General features: G+C 48.1%; 3 protein-coding genes across 8 annotated transcripts in view; all 3 read right to left on the bottom strand.

Moving 5' to 3' along the window:
* LOC117703734 (guanine nucleotide-binding protein G(s) subunit alpha isoforms short) overlaps window positions 1-26,263 on the bottom strand; it is a 64,671-nt gene that overhangs the window by 5,665 nt on the left and 32,743 nt on the right. For 2 of the 4 annotated variants that reach the window (XM_034495551.2, XM_034495552.2), the window contains exons 1-2: window positions 10,740-10,878; window positions 6,864-6,936 (exon numbers count right to left, since the gene is read on the bottom strand). In XM_034495551.2, coding sequence (XP_034351442.1) covers window positions 6,864-6,936; window positions 10,740-10,878 — 212 coding nt within the window. Of the gene's footprint in view, window positions 1-4,358; window positions 4,404-6,863; window positions 6,937-10,739; window positions 10,879-26,263 lie in introns of those variants that run through there. The other 2 variants (XM_034495550.2, XM_076930339.1) reach the window with 2 other exon arrangements.
* The window catches only part of LOC117703732 (neuroendocrine secretory protein 55), a 53,219-nt gene continuing 33,819 nt past the window's right edge, over window positions 6,864-26,263 (bottom strand). The window contains exon 3 of the mRNA XM_034495542.2: window positions 6,864-6,936. The gene's annotated coding sequence lies outside the window, so the exon portion shown is untranslated. The remainder of the gene's footprint in view (window positions 6,937-26,263) is intronic.
* LOC143441534 (uncharacterized) lies at window positions 10,821-13,475 on the bottom strand. Of its 3 annotated transcripts, XM_076930340.1 has the most exons (3): window positions 13,270-13,475; window positions 13,068-13,091; window positions 10,821-12,818 (listed from the first exon to the last, which is right to left on the bottom strand). In XM_076930340.1, exon 3 carries the CDS (start codon window positions 12,630-12,632, stop codon window positions 11,802-11,804), a length of 831 nt encoding a protein of 276 aa, XP_076786455.1. In that variant the 5' UTR covers window positions 12,633-12,818; window positions 13,068-13,091; window positions 13,270-13,475; the 3' UTR covers window positions 10,821-11,801. The 3 variants fall into 3 exon arrangements, with proteins under 3 accessions (XP_076786455.1, XP_076786456.1, XP_076786457.1); XM_076930341.1 differs by having other exon boundaries at window positions 10,821-13,091; XM_076930342.1 differs by lacking the exon at window positions 13,068-13,091.

Raw genomic sequence — 26,263 nt, 5'->3', positions numbered from 1 at the left:
CTTGTCTGAGCCTAGTCGTCTGCATGGTTAGTGGGGGATTAGAAGACCCGCACGCATAGCACCCTCAGGGTGAGCCCTGGTGGCACAGAACAGGACATGGAGAGAAACAGACCCTTTCTGATAAGGGAAACTGAGACAGAGGACTGGGGTGGCAGGGACAGAAGTGCTTTTGCTGGCATTTACAATTGAAGTCACAAGATGGAGAGAGTTAAATCACACCCCCATGGTACAGGGTGGAAATTAGTAGAGTTGTGAGATGGGGACCAGCAGCTCCTACAGCAAGGTAGGCCTCAGGTGGAGATCTTGGAGTCATGTGCCTGTCTGCCAGAGGGATAGGGATCTTGGGGCATGTGGATACCTGCCAATAGAGTGGGGGCCTGGAGGATCCTGTGCATACCCGCCAGTGGGGTGGGGGTCTGGGGGATCATGTGGATATCTGCCAAGGATGGGGATCTGGTGGTCATGTGCATGCCCACTAGTGGGGTGGGGGCCTGGGAGATCATGTATATACCCACCAGTGAGGTGGGGGTCTAGGGGACATGTAGATACCTGTCAATGGGGTGGGGGCCTGGGAGACATGTGGATACCTGCCAATGGGGTGGGGGTCTGAGGGATCCTGTGCATACCTGCCAGTGGGGTGGAGTCTGGGGGATCATGTAGGTATCTGCCAAGGTTGCGGATCTGGGGTTATGTGCATACCTGCCAGTGGGGTGGGGTCTGGGGGATCATGTAGGTATCTGCCAAGGTTGCGGATCTGGGGCTATGTGCATACCTGCCAATGGGGTGGGGGGTCTGGGGGATTATATGGATATCTGCCAAGGGTGGGGATCTGGGGTTATGTGCATACCTGCCAATGGGGTGAGACTGGGGGGAGGGGGAGGCATGGGCATAACCACCAATGGGGTGGGAGTCTGGGGAATCATATGGATATCTGCCAAGGGTGGGGATCTAGGGTTATGTGCACCCCTGCCAAGGGTGGGGGTCTGGGGTTATGTGCATACCTGCCAATGGGGTGAGACTGGGGGGAGGGGGAGGCATGGGCATAACCACCAATGGGGTGGGAGTCTGGGGAATCATATGGATATCTGCCAAGGGTGGGGATCTGGGGTTATGTGCACCCCTGCCAAGGGTGGGGGTCTGGGGTTATGTGCATACCTGCCAATGGGGTGGGAGTCTGGGGGGGGGGGTTATGTGCATACCTGCCAATGGGGTGGGAGTCTGGGGGGGGTATGTGCATACCCACCAACGGGGTGGGAGTCTGGGGGGTATGTGCATACCCACCAATAGAGTGGGGATCTGGGGGGCATGTAGATACCCAAGAGTGGGCAACTGGAGGACATGTGCATACCCACCAAAGGGATGGGGACCTGGGGATGCCCACCAATAAAGTGGGAATCTGGGGTTGCCCACCAATAAAGTGGGAATCTGGGGGTCATCTGTATACCTGAGAATAGGGTGGAGACCTGGGGTCATGGGCAAGCCTGACAACAAATTGGGAATCTGGGGGTACCTATAATATAGTGGGGATCTGGGGGTCATGTGTTTACCTGCAAATGGGGTGGGGGGTCTGGAGTCATGTGCACACCAGCCACTAGAGTAGGGATATGGGGGTCATGTACATGCCCACCAATAGGACCACACCCAAAGAACCCATTCTTACACAAAGATTTATAATAGCTGATATTTGAATGGAGCTCTTTCCATGCAGGCTTGTATATTTGGGAGTGGGCCCTGTGTTGTGAATATCTATGTACTTTTCTTGGGGCCCATCTCTTAGGTGAGGGCCTGCAAGGTTTAGAGGTTGGCGATGTTCTCAACAACAGGAGGGAGGGGGTGAGAGTACTGCTACCAGAATTTTGACAGGGCCATGAGAGTGGGAAAATCAGAGCCCGACCCCCGCAGGAAGAGGGCAAGCTGCTTCTTGCTCCACATTTGCAATTAGAGCAAACCCACCACCCAGAACAGGAAACAGGCAAGAGGAAACCCCAAGTCCCGTGGTTACTGCAGGCAGAGGGGCTGTCCTAGGGCTGGGGGGACACTCAGGATGTGGGGATTGTACACACCTGAGAGCTGCTTGGGGCCCTCAGACTCTTAGCTCTAGCCACCACCCAGTGTTTAGAGACACAGTGTGCCCACCCCTCAGAAGGACCGGTTCTGTTAGGGCGGGGGTGGGCTTGTGTACACTGAAGCTCAGTTCTGAAATCATGTATTTCTGAGTTGGTGTTAGACTCTGGGATAGCTATATAGATGTCAGAGACTAGAAGACTCCAATGGAGAGTTCACAGGGGAGCCTCCCCTATCCTGCCCTGGGACAAATCTAGTTTTTTTTTTTTTTTTTTTTTTAATGGCTTCCTGCATACTGATCCCCAGATGTCTGATTTTTAAGGTCCCACAACAGAAAAAACGAGGGTAGGTGGGTATTAACTACTCCAATCTACATACAGGTAGAAGGAAGCATTTCCCCAGGGAAGAGTTTTCATTCAGTTTGATATTTCGTTCTAAGTAGTAGTATGATAATTGGAAAGCTTCCAGTCTTAAAATACAGATATTCTGAGACCGTGTTCGGCATTCATCTACGTATGTGAATAGGTGTGGGGGTGTATCCAGTGTAAAACAGCTAAAATAGAAAATCTAAAATCTAATTCGGGTGTGTAGTACTCAAACCTCTCCATTGAAGAGATTACTATGTAGATGAAGCCATCACGCTGGGGGCCCCGGCAGGTTTATCCTCATTTGTACTACTGCTTAATGAATTTAACGTTAATTGTGAAATTCAGAGAAAATTCCTTAGACATGTGCCAGTTCCAGGGTTCTAAATGACTAGAAAGTTGGGGTGGGTGGCATCTACAGGATGGTGCTCCCTCTCCCCCTCACCCTCCCCTTCCCCCTCCCCAAAAGTGTAAGGCAGATTAGTGGGGTTAGCATTGTTTAGTAGGTCCTGCCCCCTCTCCTGTGAAGTGGTAGGGAAGGCTATGTGATACCCATCCTCCACCCTATCTTTGTGCTTGTGGGGAAAGACAGACAAAAGAGTAGACAGAAGACAGACGCAAGATACAGGGATTGCTGAAACATGCAGAGAGTTTTATTTATCAGGAGTGTTAATACTTATTTTTAATACTTATTGTAGAGTCATAGGAAGAAAGACGTGCAGGTATTAGTAGGGTTGAAAGGGTTAGCACAGCACACAGTATTTAGGAGGCTCTCTCAGTAGGGGCTTGCCACACTTCTCAGATGCCAACTTTTGGTACAGCAGATTATCAATATATCGATGCCTTTTCTGATTGCTGTCCTACTACCCTGTTGCCAATTAAAGACTTCATCCCATCTTTCTGTTTTAACTTACGCCTAAAGGTTAGGTAATAGGTTAGGGACCCCTCCCCCTCCCCCACCCCCCTCCCCAGGAAAACAGAATAGTATTCTTATTAGTAGTTTCCTAAGACCCGGGCAATTCCAGCATGCAAGGTGGGATAACTGGGGTAGGACAGAGCGAAGATGGAGGACTGTAGCCATCATCTAGTGGGGGTAATAGACTCTAAAAGAAACAGATGAACAAACATGTGTCAGTCACTTTGTTCCCGACCCCCACATCCTTTGACCCGCCCGTGCCCGGTCTCAGAAGCCATTCCTTTTCCATGTTCTAGGCTGGAAGCTGCTCTATGACTGGACATGAGAAACAGCCCCTCCATCCTGCATGCTAGTGAGCGAATGGAACTGGATGGATGCCTGGCATGCGTGTGCGTATGTGTGCAGGCATGAGATGGTTGTGGGGATGAGAAGGCAAAATAATAAACGATGATAATGAGTGGGGTGCCATCACAAATGCTCTTGTTCATAGATTAATGTAAAGTGCCTTGCATTAACAGTTAAATTTTTTTTAATAATTTTTAAGGCCAGAGGTTGTCAAGATAACTGTCAACGGCTTGCCGCCTAAGGGCCACGGCATTAGGCGTATTTGAGGAAATAAATTAAGATTATTTTTCCGAATAGGTCTGAAAATTTAAAGTCAGACTGACCACTGTATGGGCAGAATTTTGTACTTTTGAAAGGCAAGTCGTTGGTTTCAATGGAGAACTGGGAGAAACAAAGACCATATGGAAAAAACACCGATTCTCAAAATCTTAAATTTTCATCGGAAGCCGAAATGGCTAACTTTCCCCCAGCTGTACCTAGTTATTCTTAAAACGTTTTCTGTTTTGCACTTTACTTGTTGACACGTCATTTGCAAATGCACACCAAGATGGCTGATGGCCCTGAGGTGATCTCTGCTCTGTTCCCCAGTCTGTGTCCTCAGTTTCCCCGCTATGTTCTTCATGTTGGTTTTGTTTGTTAGAGGAGTTTCTGTTTTCGAGTGTGCCTACCCATCGCTGTTGCTCCTGGCAGCCTGCGGGTCCTCTTCGCCGCCCCTTTTAAAGAGAGATTGAGAGCTCACCTATCTGCAAGGCACTGCAATTTCATACAAAACCCACACAGTCTCTGCATCTCTAAACAGCCAGGTAAGAAAACCTGACAGACCTGAGCACCATCCTCCCGGTTAATCCTTAGGTCGCTTCTCTGGCTAAATGGGGATGTCTATTGAGACTCCACACCTTCCTGCCTGCATGAGCAGGGCCCTCAGGAGACTCGGGCTGGGGACAGGAGGGACGGGTAATTGTTTTCCTCCGCTTTCGCTAAATGCACATGCACCAGGGACAGAGGCACAGACTTAACTCCTGAGAATAGGGCGTGTCAGATCTCTGTGTCCAATCCATGCCCACAGATGGGACATTCCTATTCCTGACTTCTTGGTGGAAAATGAATAACCCTTCTGTGGTGGTGCGAGCTATGTACGGGACATTGACACTCAGCTTTGAGACAGATTAGCTCAACCAATATTAATTTTTTTCTGGCATTTAACTTCAGAAAATTAGCTCTGAGTTAGGAAAATCTACTTTTGCCCTCTGCATGTCTGAAGGTCAAATAAATATTACGTTATACTCTTGAAAAATGTAGTGGTAGCAGGCCTGGACAGTTAGGGAATATTCAATAGCTCTGTCCAAGTACAGAGGGCGGGGCTGAGGTGAGGGTCCGGCCCTGACTTCCTCGTCAAGATGGAACTGTATTTACTGCTATACCACAGTGAGAGAACCTTTGATGAACAGGGTCAAAATAAGGAATCCAGCCCCCCACGGAGGTCCCAAATATCACTTTCACAGGCTAAATTTAACAACTGAGATCCACAAGGAAGGCAAACTGGGAAGGCGTCTTCCTCTTTTCAGAGAGAAAATAGAAATGAGAAGTTCTGGTTTAGAGCCCTCCACCCTCATTAACACTAAGGGAGAACTGATATTAAAAAAACTTAAGATATTTTAGGGAAATTTGTGAAATAATTAAACGTCGGGGACGACACCGCTTTCATCGGGTTCAACAATGGCTGCTGCATTTTTAAAACTGCTAGCCTCGGCCAGCTTTTACCCAGATATTTCTCAAGAAATAATTTGTGGCATGTGGCCACATTTCCTTCTGATTAACTAGCAGCATAGTGAAGAACCCCTTACACCTGGGCTAGGGTGTTTTCTGGGTTCTTTTTGTTGGCTGACAGGTGCAAATCTCCTTTTAGGTTTTAAGAGAGGCATATCAGGGATCAATAATTCCAGAATCAGTGTCTGATAAGGTGACAATAAATTACTTAATAAATTATAGGTACAAAATAGTAACTGAGTCAATCCTAAACCTAGCTACCCCCCTCCCTTTTGCATATTAAATAATCTTTGAATTTTGGGCTGTAACTCATGAACCCTAACCTTTCGCATGGGTGACGTCATTTTTTAACCCGATTAGTTAATCTAACAAATTCTAGAAGTTTCCATGAAAATCAGCTTGAGGCCCCCTGAAAGGCCCGCACTTGGTGCTGGAGCTGGTCAGGAGCTGGTCCCCTCTCCAGGGTTAGTTCCGTCCCTGATCCTTGCTGTCTCAAATCAGCACTGAGAACAATGGGGGCCAAGAAGAAAAGGCAAACTCCCCATTTATTGGCTGTTCCCTCAGTTTGCATTTTTCATGGAAGGCAGGACCCCATATTTGCCACGTATCTGTCTCTTTTTAAGAAAGAAAGCTTTACCCTCACTGCGGTATTGCCTCGCCATATTGTCTTAAACCAGAAAGGTCATTTCAAAGGCAAAACAGCCCCTGGATTGGCCAGAAGTAGCTAACTCCAGTCTTTCCACCCTTTTCAGACCTGCTTTTCAATTGTTCAGGTAGGAAAGTTGATTTCTTTTTATTTAATTAAAGAAATCTCTGCCTATCACACTAATTCTGAAGCAGAGAGGGACTTAGAAGCTTGAAGCCTGTAGGCAAGGGTTGTGGATTCCAACTTTTAAGTGAAGACGTAACTGAAAAGATGTTTTCCTGAAAGTACAAAACCCTACACCAGTTGACTCCAGTGAAACCCGCAGGGTGGTGGGTGGGAACCTCCTGTCCTGGCCATCTCTGGCTGGCCAAGGGGTGGCCAAGGCCCGTCGGCCATGTTGGAGCCGCACTGCAGCAGAAGAGGCTGCGGCAGAGGACCTGGCCTCAGAGACGCTGTCACCCGGCCAAGTGCTGTTCACTGTCCTCTGCAACCAGGCACCATTTTCCAGCGCGAGGGGCCGCTTTGGGTGGACACCGGTGCTTTTACTCTTATTCCTATTTGTTGCCCCAGAGGTTGAGAAGGGTGTGGGGGCACACCCATCAGCTCTTTCTTGGGCTGTCTAATATGCAAATTAGAAAAAAATGATTAGTGGCAATTAGCAGCTGTGCTTTCTAGGTTAGTACACACTCCTTCAAAAGTCCTGTGTCTCCCACAGGCCAGGTCGGCAGGCCTATCCTGCTCGGATGGATTTGACACTTACTCTCCGTTAAACCCATTAACATGAAGGATTCTCATCTGCTTCACAATGGTGCTTTTGCCAGACTCTCCAGCACCTGAGGAAGGAAAGTGAGGGCTTGGGTTAAGAAACAGGCTTGTCACACTTCACCTGGATGATGGCCTTGGAAAGCAGCAGAAGCAGCACACAACAACAGACACACAATGACACAACTGCAAACCTCTTTCACGTGACGACGCAGCGAAAAACAACAGACAAGTCCAACATAGCGTCTACCTGATGTATCTCACCATAGAGTAACAAGCAAGGATTAAGGGGCTCTGCTGTTCTCAAATAGCAGTTTTCCTTGTGAGTTTTGTTGTTGTTTTGTTTTCTCTTTGGGTGTTTAAAACTCATGAGGCAATGAAGGAATGACGTAATTGTCACTGGAGGGGTGAAAATTTTAAGTCACAACTGTGAACTTAGTATTGAAATGTGGCCAAAGGTACACAGAAATGCAGCAGCCACCTAATTTCCTGTTTGTTAGTCATTTTATGGTTAAAATACTCAGGAATGGCAGACAATGCCTAGACACTGCAGTCTCCCCCACTATCACGTCCCGCTGCAGCACCTCCCTCCCAACGCCACAATGCAGCAGCTCTCAAGCATGCTTCAGGTCCACCCTAAAACCACAGGGCTACACTGTGTCCACTTATCCACTCCCTTCCCCTGCACAAGGAATCTTTCTAAAGATACATTTTTCTCTGGATACAACTACCATGTTGCAGAGGGAAATGGAAGACCATCAATTATCTGTCAGCAGCAAGGGAGGGGGAGCAAAAAAATGCAAAAAAAAACAAAAAATTCAAACCACATTTCATTATCAAACATGGCACTGAGACCTCATGAGCGTCAGGCAGCATGCAACATCAACAGGGTCAAGAGGTTTTCAAAAAAAAAAAAAAAAAGGATAAGACTTTAATCGTCTGCACAAATATTCCTGGAAGGTCCTGAACAGGAAGAGTCTAGGCTTTTCCCAACTAAGAAAGTAAATAGGAACACAAGCCTCCATTTTAAATCACCTTCCTTTCTTTGGTGGTATTTGGAGGACCCTCCTGCCCCACCCATATCCATCAAGTTCTATGTGGATGTTTTTCCCCCTCCTCCCACAAAAATCTAAATTTTTTTTTCTTAAAAAAAAAAAATCTTGTTTTTTTTATTTTTGTACCCAGATAGAAGCGCATTCCTCACCCCCCCTTCAGTTTACCCCTCCTCTTCTCCACCCCCTATTCAGTTCACCCCTCCAATTCTCCACCCCCCTTCAGTTCACCCCTCCACTTCTCCACCCCCCCCTTCAGTTCACCCCTCCACTTCTCCATCCTTTCACCCCTCCACAAAGCCATAAGCAAGATCTGTAAAAGTTAAAATTGGTTCCCACAGCAGCATTGATTTCAAAGCAAACACCATCCTAATGAGCAAAATTCTCATAAATTAAATATAAAAGGCAATATTGGGTGATTTTCATGAGGGAAACCTAGAGGACTAATCAATCAGGTTCCTCAGTACTCCACCTCTCTAGGAACGTTAACATTTGTGACACCTGGGGGTTTTTTTTTTTGTTTTGTTTTTTGTTTTTTGTTTAGAGACAGAACTAGATCCGTGCCTCAGTTTCCATATTTGTGAGAACAGAAAACTGGGCTGAAGATAACTGCCAGGCTTTTGTTTGTTTTGTGGTTCTGCAGTTTACTTAATTTACATATTAGAAGTCAAAATTGGTTAAAGAAAAGGAGGGGGAGGATTAGGTTTCCTTTGTGGGTAATTATTTCATTTTAAGAAATGTAAAAATGTTGCCAATAGCCAGGGCAACAGATTTCTGTGCCAAAGGTCATCAATTAATTGTGGCACAATGCAGCCATGTAGACCAGAGACTTGAAAGAAGGCAGGGTGGGCTCAGAACCGCAGTCTCAAATAAAGTGGGGACATTTGAAATCACTGTAAACACACACACAAAAAAAAGATGTTAGAAATTTGATGTGTCATTAACACCATAGTGGACTTAAATAAGCACTCATATTAGCAAGAATGCACCATACAGAAGATTCTAGATGTTTCCAGGTGTGTACTTTGAAATCAGGGTGTATGCATATTATTTACAGCATAATTATGCTTTTAGAAGTTTCCCATATATCATCTAATTACTGAAATTGCAAATGCACCAATACCAACAGGATTATTTTCACCTATTAACAATTTTCTGCTTTACTAAATCTGGCCCATGAAGAACAAAGACTTGACCCCCTCCAAAGAGATCAAACCAAAAAACGCCACTGCAAATTAACACAGCCTTCTACACTTTATTTTTGATAATAAAACTATTTTGTTGAAAAGTGACCCTGCTATCAGTGAACTTACAAATTTATTCAGATAGCCAAAAGATACCAAGAAGTGGAAAGCTTCCATTCTAATTAATGTTGTGTGATGTTTTTGTGGTCATTTCAACAATTTTTGTGTGTGCCTGTGTGCTTTGGCTGCCCCCACCCCAGCACCTTAAAAAAAGGAAGGAGAGACATCCTTTTAGTTTGGGATCCCCCCTCATTTTTTCTTTCTTTCTTTCTTTTTTTTTTTTTTTTTTCCTTTTTTGCCAAGGAGGAAAAGTTGCACTGAAAAAAAGAGAAGAAGAAAAAACCCCAAACAACCAAATGTCACTTGCCAAACAACTAATTAATGTCTTTTCATCTGCTTCCACCCCAGAGTCTTCTCAGAGCACTGAGTCCCCCCTCCCACCTTGAAAAGGACAAAAAAATTTTAAAAACGCCATTTCGAAACCAAGAAGCCATTTACAGACAAATGTCATTTTCCAGTTATATCTTATTTATGAGTCTGTTTAAGACAGGATTTTATTTTTTCACTTGTGTCTCCACTCCCAAAGAGGCAGAGTAGCAGGAAAACCTGTGTGTTAAGTGTCTGCTGCTCGGGAGGGGGCACAGCTGGGGGGTCAGCTGCTTCCATTTAATGCACTTCTTTGCTTTTCAAAAAAAAAAAAAAAAGCCTGTAAGTCTAGAAGGGGGGGGAAAGGTCACATTGTAAAATGACGTGTCATTTGGCTTCACTGGGCACTTTGCGTACTTTTTTTTTTTTTTAATTTTCATTTTTTTTAAATCTTATTCGATTTGATTCTTCTTCTCTTCCTTCCACGGCCTGGCCTGGCTCAGGACACGTCTGCTCCGCGCACAGTCGGTCCTGCCCGAATCGCCCCGAGTCGCGCCCAGAGTCCGCCACGCTCCCTCCCCCCCCCCCCCCACTTCGGCGCCACGACTTGCCCGCGCCCCCTCCCCCCTCTGCACCACCTTTACCGCCCCGTCCTTTCCGAGGGGCTGATGTCACCCGCCCCTCCACCCTGGCGGCTACTTCCCTCGCCAGAGTCTCCCGGCCGAGGTCCCTGAGTCCCCCCTAGTGGCCTTGGCCTCTCTCTGGGCCCCCTCCCAACAAATCGCACACCCCAGTGAGGCGGGTCCCCCTCCCTGGGCCCGCCGGCCCGTTTCCTGTCCCTAGCCCTACTCTGTCGCAGTCCGAGGGGCCCTGTGAGCCTCCCCTCCCCCTCCCGACACGCACCCTGGCCCCTGGCACTAAGTAGGCCTCGCGCGGACTCGGAGCCAGGGACGGGGGAAGAGTGTGGCCAACTGGGGGGACGAGACCGAGCGAGGGGGCCCCACGCCCAATTTGCAGCCCCCGCCCGGCCGAATTCCGCCCCGGGGTCCCCTTGACGGCCTCGCCCCCTGCACGCGCGCGGCCCAGCGGGCCAGAGGGCCTGGGAGCGAGCGCTAGAGCGCCGGGGAGGGGGGCGGGCTCGGCGCGAGCGGCCTTGCGGGTCGCCCCGCGGCACTCCCGGGCCGGGCCCGCTCCCCCCCGGGCCGCCCTTACCCAGCAGCAGCAGGCGGTGCGTGGCCCGGTAGACCTGCTTGTCCTTCTGCAGCTGCTTCTCGATCTTTTTGTTGGCCTCGCGCTGCGCCTTCTCCTCGTTGCGCTGGTCCTCGGTCTTACTGTTGCCGAGGCAGCCCATGGCGGCGGCGGGGCGCGGCCGGGCTGCGGGGCGGCGGGGACGGGGCGGGCGGCCTCGGGCGGGCCGGGAAAGCGGGGAACACGGGGAGGGTGGCGGCTCGGACTAAGGCAAGCGCGCGGCTCTCCGCCCCTCGCTCCGGAGCCGAGGCGGAGCAGAGCAGGAGCCGCGGGAGCTGCTGCCGCCGCCGCCGCCGCCGCCGCTCTTATTGCCTCGGCCCGGGCCCGCCGCCCCGACCCAAAAGCGCCGTGGCGGGCGGGGGAGCGGGGGGAGGCGGAGGCGACGGCGGCAAGGGGGGTGGGAAGAGGAGGAGGAGAAGGAGGGCCGCGGCTGGGAGGGCGGGCGCGGGCGCCGGGAGGCGGTGCCCGGAGGCCGGGCAGGGGTCCCAGCACCCACGTCCGGCCTGGGCCGACTCCACCGAGGGGTCGCCCCCTAGCCCCACCCGCAGTTCAGGGCCGGGGCCTGGCCGTACGGCGGGGGGAGAGGGGGCGGCCCCGCGGTGGTGACGACCCCTCACACGATGCCAGCGCTCCACCCCCGGGCCGGGCGGCCCCCGATCCCCCTCCTCCTGCAGCAGCAGGGCGGGCAGGCGCCGCCAAGGGGCCGGGGTGGGCGGAAAGGGAGGGAGTGCGGGCCCGGACTTAGGAAAATTTCGAAAAAGAGAGAGAGAGAGAAAGAGAGGGAGAGACACTGAGAGAGCCAGAAAGCAGGGAGCTAGGAGAAAAGCTAGGGAAGCACTAAGGCAAAGGACAGAGCAACCGAAAAGGAAAATGTGTCCACACACAAGCACTAATAAAGATCCACACGACACAGCAATGATGGTGGAGATGGTGGTGGTGGTGGTTGATGTGGTGGTGGTGGTGGTGGTGGTGGTGGTGGTGGTGGTCGATGGCGATGATGATGGTGGTGGAGGGGTGGGGGGCTGACTAGATGAGCCGCTCGTCGCGCCCCCGGCGCCCGGTGCCCCTGGCCCGGGATCGCCCACGGCCTCTGCGCTTGGCGCGACCACTCAGGAAGGAGAAGAAGGCGCAGCCCAGGAACACTCTGAAGCAGCAGGTCGCCCCGAACACGAAGCCGCAGCCACGGCCCTGCTCCGTGCGCCTCTGTAGCAGGAAGTTGAGCACCCACGAGGGGCTGCGCACCGAGAACACCAGGAACACCACGAGGGGCATGTGCGTGCTGAGTGCGCCTGCCTTGGCGGGCCCGGGCCGCCACACGACGCCCCCCACGCGGGGAGGCGCGTAGTAGGCATCATCTTCATCCTCGGTGTCACTGTCCCATCGGGCCCAGGCCCTACTCGTGCCCCCGGTGGCGGCGCCCCCTCCGAGCCCGGCGGCGCCCTGCCCGGCGGCCTCGTCTTCGCCTGCGGCGGTGGCGGCGGCGCCCTCGGGGCCTCGGGGCTTGGCTGGAGCTTCTGGCACATTCTTCTTCATCTTCTTCATCATCTTCTCCAACTTCTTCCTCTCTTTCTCTCTCTTCTTCTCCTCCTTTCTCCTCTGCTCCAGCAGCTTCTTCTCCATCTTCTTGCGCTCTTTGTCGGTCAGCAACTTTGCGGGCGGCGCATCGCGCCCGGCGTTCACGAGGACCTTGACGGACTTCGGGGGCTTCGCGGGGACCCCGTTCTTCTGCGAAGCGAACGGTTCTGCCAGCACCGCAGCCGCCACGGCAGCTTCGGCAGCCACTTCGGCGGCAGCCGCGGCGGTCTTCCTCTCGCTCTCCGCCGCTCGGGCTTTGAGCTTCATGGCCATCTTCAGCATGGTGCCCCGGCCACCTCGGGGAGCTTGGCTCGCGCCTGGCTCGGGCGGTCTGCTTGCCCCCGGCCTCGGGCTTCCCGGCTCCTGTGCGCCCCGTGTCGGGGGGCTCGGCTGCAGTCTCTGCTGTGCTGTCTTGGGGTCACCGAGTGCGGCTTCCCGGGCTTCGTAGGGGGCTGATGGGCTGGCTGCCTAAGAGTTAGCGTCAAATAGGATGAGCAAACAAAAAAGCGACAACAAACAAACAAACAAACAGAAAAAAGCACCCAACAAAAGCAAGAAACCAAAAAGCAAGCAAGAACTAAGACCTGCCCAACAACTCAAAAGGGGGAGAAAAGAGTATAGAAAAGACTAATAATAATAATAATAATAATAATAATAATAATAATAACACAAGAGAAAGGAAGTGCAGAGGTGCAGATGACAAGAGTTTGCTATTACCCTTAGGTGCTCCTTGGGTTAGCTCTTGGGGATGCCAATGGAGAAGAGAAAAGAAAAAAGAGCAAATTGGAGGCTGCCTGCAAGGCGCGAGGCAGGGCAGCGGCGCCAGGCACCTCTGCCCTGTCCCGGCTCTTGCCCGGTGCTCTTGCCCGCTTTGGGCACCTCGCACTTGGGCAGGAAGACCCCACACTCCCGGACTTACATGTGAGTGAGGCGCACTCACACGCAAAGCAGCGCCTGCCTGCCCGTCCGCCTGCCGCCGCCGCCAAGCTCTGGGACAAGGGTTCGCTCCAGCCGGTGCTGCAGCCCCGAGCCCGAGAGCCGGGAGCTAGCGAGCGCCGCTGGAACCAGCCACCTGAAGCAACCCGCTCCGCGGTGCCGACGCGACTGAGTGTCCCCGCCGCGGAGCGGGTTTTTCTAACCAACCTGATGACGCCCCAACCTCTTCAGAGGACGGACCCATAGCAATGGCCCCTATAAAGCGAAGGGGAAGCACGAAAAATCAGCCCACCGAGGACGTACCCAAATGGGCTGCGCCGCAGGCGGGGGGTGAGGGCAGATGCGTGGGCACCTCTAGTGTGGGTAGGGGGCGCGGGGAGCAATTTACTGAGGGGTACGGGCGCGCCCAAGACGGTGGGCATCCGACCCCGCCTCCTAAACCTGCCTCCCAATTTTCCGTGTAGTGGTGTAGCCCTGGGCAGCGTGGAAACTATGCGACGATGACAACGACGCTTACCCATGTGCGCCTTCTTACCTCAGCTTCCCAGATAGCGCACGCGGGGACGGCGGCACACCCCTCCCACCCTGCGGCGCGTGCCCGTGGAGGTGGGTGGCGGCGAGGTAATTAACTGCAATGCCCCATATGGGGGTTCGGATCTTCTCACAAACAGTATTATGTATACCCGACTACCATGGATAGAAGAAGCAGGCAGCATTATGCAGGCAAGGCGACAGCCGAAAAGAAGAGTCATGGCGGTGGTGGATTGCGGTGGTGCACACGGAGTCCTAGGTGGGAGAGGCTCGGGCGCCACGCGGGGCTCTAGGATAAAAGGGAAAAAGTACTTTAGCGAACATGAACTTTTCGGAGAATTATTTCAAAACTCACGAGTGTCCCGCCCCACTCCTTAGCCTCCACGCTAGGACATGGTAGAGAGCACGGGGCTAAGTCAAAGATTTTGAACCACCTTCCTTGGGTGGACTTGAGGGTCTGCCACCGGGGTCTACTTGGATACTATTAATTCATTCATTCAATAATCGACCCACAAGCACCTTGTACCCAGGTGGACCGAGCCAATGGTCAGACTAAGACATGGTACCTTCCCTGAATGGGACAAGGCAGGCGCCAGTAAACCCAGATCTGCCGAGTAACCATAAACTCTCTTCCAACGTAGCTAGCGTTCCTTTCACTTTTGAACACAGTTCGCAAAACTCGGGAAGCTGGGGAGAAGGGAATAGAAATGCAGATTCTGGATACAAATACACCCAGGGGCCTGAAGGGGAGAGGGTGAGCGGCTTCTAATGACTTATTATCGTGGACAGCTCTATCTTTTTTTTTTTTTTTTTTTTTTTTTTTTTTAAAAAAAGGAAGACACCTTGATCACTCAGCAGTTTTCGGGCACTCCTTTCCTCAAGTTTACCACTTCAAAAATCAGAGAAGGTGTACCATATAAAGCTACAGTACACTCACTGTTTTTCTTGGTCCTTGCTGCTACAAATCTACCTCCATTCTACACTTTAAAAAAATAAAAAAGGATTTGAAAGAACAACAGAAAGCGATTGAAAGCGACCAAGGATGTCTTGGAATTATGAGCAGGAAGCTAAACCTAGCAAATGGGCCTTTGCTGCCTTGTACTTGGTCTCGAACTTTCTCTGCGTCCTCAAAAAGTTACTTCTTATCTACGGCTGATTATGGCCTCTCTTCATCACAACACACACTTGAAAAATACAAAAAACTCAAAGCAACTACTACCTCAGGTTGATACTCTTCCCTACCCCCCCCCCCCAACCAGAGTGGATGAGAAGAAACATTTAAGTAATCCAGATGCACTTAAGTGACAGTCACTCTTGAGTTCCCAGCCCTCAGCCTGCTCTGCAAGTGATGGCCTGAAGACAGGGGGCTACCTTTTACTTCTTCAGACAGCCAACAAAAACTTCTTGATTGAATTTGATTCATCTGTCATTTGTGAAATTAAAGACTTAGAAGAGAGAGGACCTGGCCAGAAATTTCGGTTCCGCTCCAGTTGTTCAAAAGCCTCTTCCTTCCTGCTTCCCGTGTGTGTGCCGAAGCACAGATACATTGTATTTAAAAGGTAAGGAGTTAACAGTAGCCAACACAACCTCCGTGCCTCTACAGTAACTACATAATCATACACTGAGCGTAATGGAGAGTCTCTGGGCCTTCTCCTATTAGAGAAATAGCACACCCAATGTTTAAAAAGACTAAACTGTCTGATGACATACAGTGACACATGTTTTAGGCAAGGCACAATTGGGACCATTGTCCTAGAAATGTGTAACACAATGTCAGGGTTCTCTCCATTCAACTAACTTAGACATTCTTAGGAGAAAAAAAAATTTTTTTTTTAATTTTAACTGTTAAGTTTTGCCTGTATTTTATTATGACTGACCAGAGATCCATAAAGAAAGTATTTACTTTGTAAATAAGCAGCAGCAGGTGGTATCAGGGGTTTATAGGTAAGTAAAGGACACCAAGAGCCTGAAACACAAGCTGCTTTGTGGTCTGTTCAGTTTTCTGTTTTCAGTTGACACAAAGTGAAAGAAGAGATTTTATTTAATTGGTATGGTGAGCTGACACCATCTACGGTTTCGGCCTAGCATCAACCTGCCCGAGCCCTGAAAGCTATGTATGTGCCTTATTTTTCAAAAGTCTTCCAGAATTGGAACTCGCAATATAGAACTTGTGAGTGACCAATTGATTTTAATAGATTGCCCTGCAGTTTTAAACACAACGTTTATGCTTTCAAAGTAAAGCAAATGAATTAACATAATTCCTGGAACACTGCACTAGAAAGTGCCCCAGTGGAAAGTGTCCTCATCAGAGTCAGGGACACATGGACATCCTAGAAACCTTAAAGCTCCAAGTGACACCATAAAATACATTGGCAGAGAGGATGCAGGTTCCTCCCTGGCTCACGCCAAAGCCAAAAAATTTGAAATAACACACTCCTAAACTGAAATACTGGGTCACCTAACATACAGTTTGACCATATGCTTCAAGCCTGGGGTTTGAACTCTACGGGTTTCTAAGTTTTGTGTTCCTCAGCCCTTCTATATCTTTCTTTCTGAGAAAGAATGCTTCATCTGCTTTCGGAATTATCAACATTGCTACAGGTTAGAATCTTCAAAATTGTATTCATATTTAATGATGTAACTGAGTTTTTGGACAAGAATGTTTTCGTGAGCCTTTCATTAGTCGGGGTCACTGTAAGCTACTTTCTAAGAGCCTAGAGAAAACACAATTATGATATCATTTTAATAGCCCAGGAAACAATAACTAGGCTTCCACTGAAACAGAAACCTTAGCTGTAAGGCTTTAATAATAGTACTTAGCGATGCATTCTGTCTTCAAAGCACATTCTGCACTTTAATTAGCCAGATGACTGGAACTGTTGCCTCAGATAAACGTTACCTGCAGCCTTAGCCATATTGGAGGTGAAAGCAGGTATTAGAAGAAGCTCTTCTAGTCCTGGCTAATCTCCATAAGAGGGCTTTAATACTTAGAACTGGAAAGTTTTTAAACATCCAATGTCATGACCACTCATGACATTTTTTTTTTCATGTCACATCCACCAGTTAGTATTTCAAAGTAACTCCAAACATGTATTCTATATTAGACATTAGATACTTAAATGTCATTTCTTAAGGTCTAAGTCAACTACTAAAGAATGAACTAAGTACATGAGATTCCCCTGTTTAATATCCATCAGTTGATCCTCAAATAATCTTTAACTTAGAATAGAATCTCAGTCTAGTTCAAACCAAATAAACAGAGGCACTGGCCAGTGTGTCGGGACCCAATATTTTTGAGCCTGTGGGGTTTTTTTTTGTTTGTTTGGTTGGTTGGTTGGTTAGTTGGTTTGGTTTTATTTTATTAATTTATTTTATTTTTGTAGCCTTTATTGACTATCTGTGACCCAGAGAGGCAAGTTCCACCTGTAAGAGAAACTGTATGGCCTCTACCACAGAAGCCTAATCCCCCTCCCCTATGACTTATAAAATAGGGGACCAGAAGGAGAGTATAAGAGGTCCCTTTCCTTTGAAATGTAACTCTAAACAGTGCATTGATTCTCCTGGATAAACACTTTAGACAGCAAGAGAGAAAGGAGGGAAAGATCCACTAGGAAGGTCTCAGCAGCATAATCATGCACCACAGAACTCATGAGAAACGTGGAGAAGGAAGAGAAGGTGGCCCCATTCACCCAGGGCACACCAGCTTCAACAGGATACCCATGAACCAGCCTAGCAAAAAGCGTGATGTGAAAGGCTATCAAAGAGTTCTCTCAACTAACAACTACTTTCCCTAAAGTAAAAGTTGGTGCAACTGGTGATGTGATCCTGACATGGAGAAGAAAGGGTGTTTAAAATACAATGTCTTCAGCTAAGGTAAGTTTGTTAAATTGGGCTCATTAACTATAATCCCAGAACTCGGGAATTTAAGGTAAGAGGAGTTGTTTGAGTTTGAGGCTAGCCTGGGCTATAGAATAATACCATATCTCAATAAAATACATAAAAAATAGCTTCTGCCAAATGTTTATTTTTAAATTATTTTCAGATTCTGAAGAATCCCTCCCCTAAGCCCTTGCATTCAGTTTTTCAAAATTAGTCCTATCCTAGGTTAGCTAAAAACCTAAGCTGGCAACACATATTTTGTAGCAGAATGTAACTTTGTGGGTATACATTTATATCTTTGGTTTTCACTGACCAAAATGCATTTTCAAATAGTGGATGATTTGACTAGTTCTACTTTGGGACAACTGAGATTCTGATGGGAGCCAGGGGTCCTTCAGTTCCACAGCGCTCCCTTTGTCTGCTGTTAGGAAACCCCAAATTAAGTTATCAATGTGACATACCTAATCACACGTTTAATTCATCCAGAGGTGTAGGTACCTTTTCATCTTTTTGTGTTTGCTCACACATGTTGAAATTGGAAGATATGTAATTATTATTTAGCTCCACCTGTTTTCCCCAGGGCGTACAAAGCACAGCTCCTCCTCCAGTGAGGAAGGCTCTTTGGAGGGGAGATGTGCAGAAGTCCCTGTCTGTCCTTGTGTGGACTCAGGCTCAGTGTTTGCTGGGATGCCAGTAGCAGCGCCCTCCCAACACCAGTTGGGCCTAGAGGGTACTGTGGCTCTCTGAGGTCTCTGCCTAGCTCTGGAAGTGTCAAACTGGAGAAAATTCTGCAGCCCCAAAGTACCAGGCATTTGTAAGAAGCCTGGAGATTGGATAAGGGGACATGTTTTAGGAGCTAAATGTCTTAGCTGTACCTACAGCCACCCAGGGTCTCTGCATGCCACTCAGTACTGGCAAATTTGCCTCAGCTCACTTTCTTGAACATTCCTGTCTGTCCCTTGCATTAGTCTCTACTATTTTCTCGGATTACAACTCCTTTTGTGCTAATTACACCCCAAGTTAAAAGAATGTCACTGACTTCACAAAGAATACAAAGCAGACTGGTTTTAAAAACTAAATCTAGCCAATTTCTTTCAGGACTTTAGGTGACTTCTGCTGCTTGTATTAGCTGGAGATGCCAATGTATTCACTAAGAAAGACTGGGTAATACATCTGGGGGGCAGTTATTAAAATGTGTGTTGCTTTTGGAGAACATTTATATCAAATGATAAGGTAAACTAAAACTGGGTGAGGATAACAGACTGGTTTTAAATGTTATCCCTATTAGCCAAACAAATAAAGGACCCCAAGAAATTTCCTACGGGTTAATAGGCAAACACTGGCCACATGGAGTGGTTTGTTTTTCCTGAGAACAGTACATTACCAGCTAGTGCTGAAAGCATGCTACAGCTGTGACTTGTAGCTTGGACACTAGCTTAAGTGACAGGTGTACTCATCACTTGCCCAGACTGGCTGAAATGACAAGGCCTAACTCAGATATTTTTCCCCCAATTAACTGATGCCAACATTACATCCATCCAGGAAAGAGCCTCTAGCTACAGGCACAGCAGAGCATGTGTTCTCAGTCTTCAACATTTCAACAACAGTGTCAGCCTTGGGCCAGAAGGGAGCTGGGGCTCCCTAATTGCAGAACCATAAAGCAGGAATGGCTCTTCCCAAGGAAGGCAGGAGAGAGCAGCTACCTTCTCTAATGCTCAGCTGAGGGAGTTTCCATGACTGAAGCAACCTCAGGGTTCTAGAAAGCATGTCACCAAAATTGGTGTCATTAAAGGAGGTGGCACAAAGCTGGACATCCAGGGGTGAACATACTAATTAGGTCTATTTTTAATCACTAGGCTGCAGTGATCTAACACTAAGAACTGAAGACTGGCAGAGTATCCCTTCACCTCTGGACGAGGCCAGTGCCTTGGGGTGAGAGGTCAGCAGTCACCTAATGACTTTAACAACAGAAAAGAGGGGTAGGTGGAACATTAGTCCAAACCCTGGGGTTCTAGTGGAATGGCAACTGCTCATGAGGGGGTGGCACTGAGGTGCTACAGAGCTGCCTAAGCCAAGTGCAAGAAGATGAGGTTAGGTTTGCCGAGTCCTGCTCAGAATAAAGGCTCTTGACTGTCTTTGGTGAAGATGACTGAGCTATATGGTGAAGCTGATTGAAAACGCAGCTAGGATCAAGAGATATTCAGTCTCCTAGTTAAATAGACACCCTGTATACTTCTGGCAATTTAAGGGCACACCAATGTCTAAAACCCTGCCTGGCCCCTCACTGGAGTTTTTAACCCAAGCATCTAGGAAGTTCCTGGAACACAGTCATTTAAAGTGATTTGTCATACTGAAAGGATGACTTTCTTAAATAATCTTTATAATTTAATTTCTATCAATGAAGTAGGTTATAAGTAACAAATATGTAGATATAAAGATGACCCTTGAGCAAGCTTAATATTATAATTTACAACTATCGGGGTTCATCTGCTTTCCCTGCTCTTAAATTGATTCTCACTCCCCCAACTTTGTCGAACTTTCCTGCCCTCTAGATTGACTGATATGTGCAGATGGCAAAGAGAAAGTGAAGCTGGGGGGGGGGGGGGGCTTTATAACAAATATTTCATTTTTAAAATGAATACAAAAGAGGCTATGACAAGGAAACACAGAGGCCCCATTCCTCAAAAATGAGAAAAATAAAAAGGTATACCTGGGTGGAGGGCAGAGAAGGGAGGGAGGGAGGGAGGGAAGGGAAAAGAAAAAAGGTAAGAAAAGCCAGCTAGCTAGAAGCAGCCTGGAAACCCCGGAGAGAAACGAAATCACCATGGTTTATCTTGCTTAGCTCTTGTCCCACTGCCTGCCAGCTCGAGGCACCATTGGCTCAATTTCAGCAACAAGACTTTGATTTCAAAGACTCATTAGAATCCCGAGGTCCCTGCTTAACAGGGAGACCAAAGAAAAACAAAAAACAAAATCTATGTTTTCAATTCTTGGCCTTTTCATTTTTCTACTCAAAACTTGGTAAAGGGCTAAAAGTCCATGTTCTGAAGGCCAAGACTGTTAATACAAATTAAGAGATCCAAGCTGGTCTATAGGGGTTTAGTCACTCCCGGGCTCTGCCTGGCCTGTGCCCCAAAGGAAAAGTGAGGGAGATGGATCAGGAGTAGTATCTGGGGATGGTGTCTGCATTCTCCCCTCTGCCTGGGGTGTTTGTAAACAGAGCTGGACTAAACCACAAAGGAGCCAACCTGCCTTCTTCTCTCCCACCTGCCTAGCTTTTTGCTGCACTGATAAAACAGAAAGGAGGGGGAAATCTGGCATAGACCAGCTAAATTGTCTATGCAGATGAGAGAGAATTGATTGGCTTGGCTCAGCTTTGGTGACTGTGAGATAAAAAATGGAGGGAGAGTGTGTGTCAATTTGTCCCAAACTAAAATTATAGACATTTTTCTTTTGTGATAAAAAACACTTCTGATTGGTTTTTTTTTTTTTTCCATGAACTGGATCAAGCTGGTTGTTACCTAAGACAAAGCAAGGGTGAATGGCTTTTGCTTCCTCTAAATCAAAGATGGCTGCAGGCAGTAGACAGACCTTGCCTCTCAGGCTGCTGCTGCTGCTGCTGCTGCTGCTGCTGCTGCTGCTGCTGCTGCTGCTGCTGGGAGCCTTGGGAGCCTAACGGGTCCACTCTCCCTGCCCACCTGCCTGTAGGGACCAGCCTGCTTTCTCACCCCCAGCTTCTCTCTGCAGCAGTTTCCGAAATGGCTACCCCGAGAAGGCAAGAGACTCCCACATTTTATCTACATATTGTTCACGTGTAAGCTCCCTTCCTTGGCTGCCTTCATGGTCATATGTGTTTCCTGAAAAAAATTAAACTTCCTTACAGCATGGGGGCTGTGTGGGGGTGCAGTCGGGGCAGGTGGTAGGTGATAGGCACAGATATTCAGGCAGACTGATTGCTTCCGGACAAGACATCCAGACGAGTTTTCACAATTGGACTTTCAAGCAGATTGCTAGGACGTATTAGTGTCAGGAAGACAAAAACCTCAAGTCAGAAAGGTCACCACAGGGGTGGACAATGGAAGGCTATGGGGATGGCAGCGAGTGCTACACATTTCAAGCAAGGAAAACCTGGGTTTTTAAGTTGTGCCAAACGGCTCAAAATTCAGTGGAGCGAAGCTACACAGATGAAAGGGCAGCCTTAAGGTCGTACTGTCCACAGCGGCTTGGTGCTGCTGCAGCTGAAGTGTAGCCAGCAGCACTTTTATTCTAGCGCCCTATAAAATGTAAATGACAAACCATCTAATCTCTGCCAATATGAATTCTGACATGAGGACTGAGACCAGTCCTTCAGACACCATTAGGATCCCATGACCTTAGTGTTCCTACAAAATCTGGGTTTTTTTTCCCCCAATGTGCCTGCTTATTGTTAAAAAGGGATGAAATTTTCCAATACTTTTCTTATTCTGACACCAAAAGTGCCAGTCCTCTAACACAGGCTTTCTCTGACCCCTAAGCTGGGTATACCTCTATATCGCAGGTATCTGGGATATTTTTTTTCTCCTCCAAATAACAATCATTTTTAAATGAAATCTCTAAGCAAGTAAAGCGATAAAATTGGGGTGCTGTCCTTGTTATCTTTCTCTCCGGCTCCCCAAGCATTGCTTTACAAATAAAAAAGGGAAAACAAAACAAAATAGGACCTATTATATTTTTCAAGTTTTTTTTTTTTCTAATGTAGATCCACTAAAATCTGAGAGGTGGCTGTTCATTCCTGCATCTCTGTAGCAGGCAAAACTGCCTTGCAGAGTGTCTAGGATAAATTCCCTGCTTGGACCTGGCTCAGCTGTGGGGAGAGCAGGCTGGCATCCCTGCAGTACCCCGACCACCCTCCTCCTGGAAGATGCCACAGATGCAGCATTCTGTTTGTTAATCCTGAGTGGTTTTATTTGTGAATGCCAGTAACTCACCCATCACAAAGCCCTAAGTCCTCACTGGCTTATTTGCAGCTGCTGGCTAATAATAATCACCAAAATCCCCCGTGTATGGAACAGTGTGTCAACTGAGTGAGGGGAGTAAGGGGGCCCCAGGAAAAAGAAAATCACACATTGTCTCAGAAGAGGTGATTGTGTGGTGAGTACCCTGGAGTTAGTGGGAGATGGACATAGCTGTGAGTGCTAGATTCAAGGCTGGGGTCCCTCTCAGAATCGATGTCACTTCTAGCAGATGTTCTGTGTGTAATGGTTACACAGAAGCTGCTGTTAAGATGGGCTCAGACCCTGTCTTCTGCTCTCCACCTCACAAGCAGGGGTGGGGGGGGGTAGAGAAGCAATGTAAAACTCCCCCACAGCCCTATAACATGGTCTCTGCCTGCAGCGACTCCTGTCTCTGGGCCTGTTGGCTCTGGGTCTCTCCAGTTCTAAGGCCCTTGCATGTACACTGGAATGGCACATCTGACCTAGGTACTGACCTGAAAGAAAGCATAATTTTTAACAGGGGGTGTGTGGCTGACCACAGCTTTCCAGCCACTAGAGATAGACCGCAGCCAGAAAGACTGGCCTGAGGACTAAAAACCTCATCTTGCCTATAGAAGGAAAGGGAGAAGCCAGCACCTAACAGGTGGCTGGCTCATCTTCACTTTTCAGGCTCCTCCCTTCACAGTCCTCTGGTAGAATAGAGCAAAATGGTGTAGACTTGGGTAGGAGTGCATGGTCTGCAGGGAAGGCTTAGATTCTCTTATCAAGTGCATCTGTCATTCAGAGGTGACAGCTGTCTGCTCCCTGAACCCCAACAACCCCTGTCCTTTATGGGTCTTTTCCTCCCCCCACCCCCTACAAGACATCTTCGTAAAAAGCTGAAAACATCTTGTTCTTTCACTGTAATTAAGGAGCCGTCAGGGAAATGGCATGGCTGATTTTGTTTTGTTTGTTTGCTTGCTGCTGCCGGAGTGAACCTGCTCGCCACTCTTTCCTTTTCTCTCATTTGCTCAAGTGGTCCTTTCTCTGCCTGAAATCAGCCCCTTTGCTGATGGAGATTTTAGCTGGAAGCAGAGAGTTCTAAGCAAAATCCTAACCTTGGGAGGGTGGGGAGAAAAATCCACGTTTTGAGCTGGCCTGTGTTTGCATCAAGGTGCCTGCACGGCCATTTTTCATGGTGGGGAATGGTAACTATCTGGCTTTGCATACCAGTCATTGTCAGGACCCACAACTTAACAAAACCTAGAGGCCATTCTCCCTGTTGGCTCACCTAAGGGGTAAGAGGAAGCTATTTAGAAGGAAGTGGAGAAGTTTGATCTGGGAAGATAAAGTCCAAATGCCTTTAATGCTTGAAGGGAAAGCGTGTGAGTGTGTATGTACTATTGTTGCCAGCCTTCCTGCTGCAGGCTTGAAACAAAGCTGTAACTTACACGCATAATTAATCACCTTGTTCCTAGCTGAGTGTCACCCAGTTGCAGGGAAGGTCATTTCTATGTGGCGTGGACACTGAGCTACTGGAGGGTCTCTCTGCAACAATGTCTCATCTTGTGACAAGGTTTTCCTCATCCTGTTAACCATCACAGAACTTCAGGCAAGGCACCTTGAAGGTAGGTAACATTCAAAAACCATCAACAACAACAACAAAGCCCTATCCTCTAAGAGATGTTGAGCTCTCTCTGCTGCCAGAATGTGACATACATTCAAACATATACTATGGATGCGGTTTATACTATTCATCCTTGTCTTCAACTACTTACACTTTAAGGAAACTCACAGGTCAGGTGCTTTCAAAATTACCTTAATTTCCTTTTCCTAAATATCATACACCTTGGGGAGGCCCCCTTTAAGTTACACTGGGGAGCTTAATTGGCAGGCTTCCGGGTTTCTAGAGGGTGTGCTAGTATGTGGCATGTCAGACTGGGCATCCAGGCCTCCTTCAGCTCGATCACTGCTGGTTAATGCACCTCTGAGTGATTCCAGGTTAAGGTGTGCAATCAACCTGTGCCACTAAGCACCAGGCTTTCCTCTGACTGTGACCACACAGCCAGGAGGCCGTCCGTGCCAACAAGGCTATTTTGTGGCTTGTTTACTAGCCCTTCTTGGTCTTTTCTCCATGCCTGGACCTTCCATTTCTTGTTTAAAAGAATCAAAGTGACCAGACTACCAACATACTATGCTTCCCTGGAGGTATGGGGGCTTAGAGGGTTTCTACATCCTGGGAACACAGGAAAGGAAAGCCAGTATGCTGTACAGGAGGTTGCTAGGCAGTCACAGTCCTGAGCAGGGAAGAATGGGGTGAGAAAAACAGGTAATGAGGGCCTGACTCACCCTCCCTGTCCCCCACACTGCCCCTGTCCTATTGCTAGGGACTTCATTATTAAAAATGTGACTTTTCCTCATTTTGGTCTCACAGAACTGTTTATCATGAGTAACCTTCTAAGCCTTTGGCAGCTAATGGGATTAACTGAACCGAACACAGCCACCTGTAGCCCTGTAAGGAGGTCTGGGCCAAATCCCCACCTCTCAAATTCGCTGTGAGCTCCTCCCTGGGGAGCAACCCCAAGTCCCTGTTTGAGTTCTCTGTGGAGGGTAGAGATTTTAAAGGAGAAGTTTAGGATTCTACAAATCTGAATTTAATTTAGCTCACTATAGAAAACTCACTTAAGAATCCTTATAGTTCAGTCATTTGCCAAAAAAATAAATAAAACCCACCCGTGTATGCATACATGCATGCATACATACATATGTACACATTTCAACGATACACGTAAGTGTACATGTAACCTACCTAGGCTAAACATTAGAAATGTATTGATTAAGATATTGTATTCCAAGGGGGAATATGTAGACAACTTACAAGTATTTGTGAAAGGAAACCTAAAAACAAATTCTAGGTATTTTTCATTCTATAGAATTAATGACAGCATTTGAATGCAGACTTTCTGTTTCAGGGAATAGGAAAAAGGCCTGAAGAGCAGGATCTAAAATGGTAGATCAGAGCTGAGACAGAGCACAGTCCAGGATCTAAAATGGTGGATCAGAGCTAAGATGGAAGGCAGAAGGTTGTGAGCAGTGTGAAAATACTCTGGCTGCCAATCATAGCTACTTTCCCCATCCTACCAGCTAAACTGCAGTCCTTAACACAGGCAGGGTATTTTAAGGTTGAGAGAAAAAATTTTGAGCCCATTTCCTGAGAGAATTTCAGCCCTGGAAGGTAGACCTTGGCCCATACCGAGCAGACATTTAAAATGGGACCTGGCTAAAGGTCATATTTGATACCACACTTGACCTAGCACCTATAACTGCTCACACAGAACGCCTCAGCCTCAGGTCAGCATGAAAGTGGGAACGGTTGTTTGTCCTAGATGCAGATGTCTGTTTATTTTGACCCTCAAAGGATAAGTTCTTCTGGGTTTTCTGCAGCTTAGTTATTAAACAGCATCATCTCATGTCAGCTCTGACTTAGTTTGCTGACTTGGGTTGGAACACCCTTGAAAGACCACTGAAACCACCTTCGGATGAGCTCTCCACCTGTGAACTGCTGTGTCTACTCTCCCAGAATGCCTTCCTAGAAATTACCCAGAACTGTCCACT

The sequence above is a fragment of the Arvicanthis niloticus genome, chromosome 2 (genome assembly GCF_011762505.2).
Source record: "Arvicanthis niloticus isolate mArvNil1 chromosome 2, mArvNil1.pat.X, whole genome shotgun sequence".
In the NCBI taxonomy this organism is placed as follows: domain Eukaryota; kingdom Metazoa; phylum Chordata; class Mammalia; order Rodentia; family Muridae; genus Arvicanthis; species Arvicanthis niloticus.
This window is presented reverse-complemented; position numbering and strand designations above follow the sequence as displayed.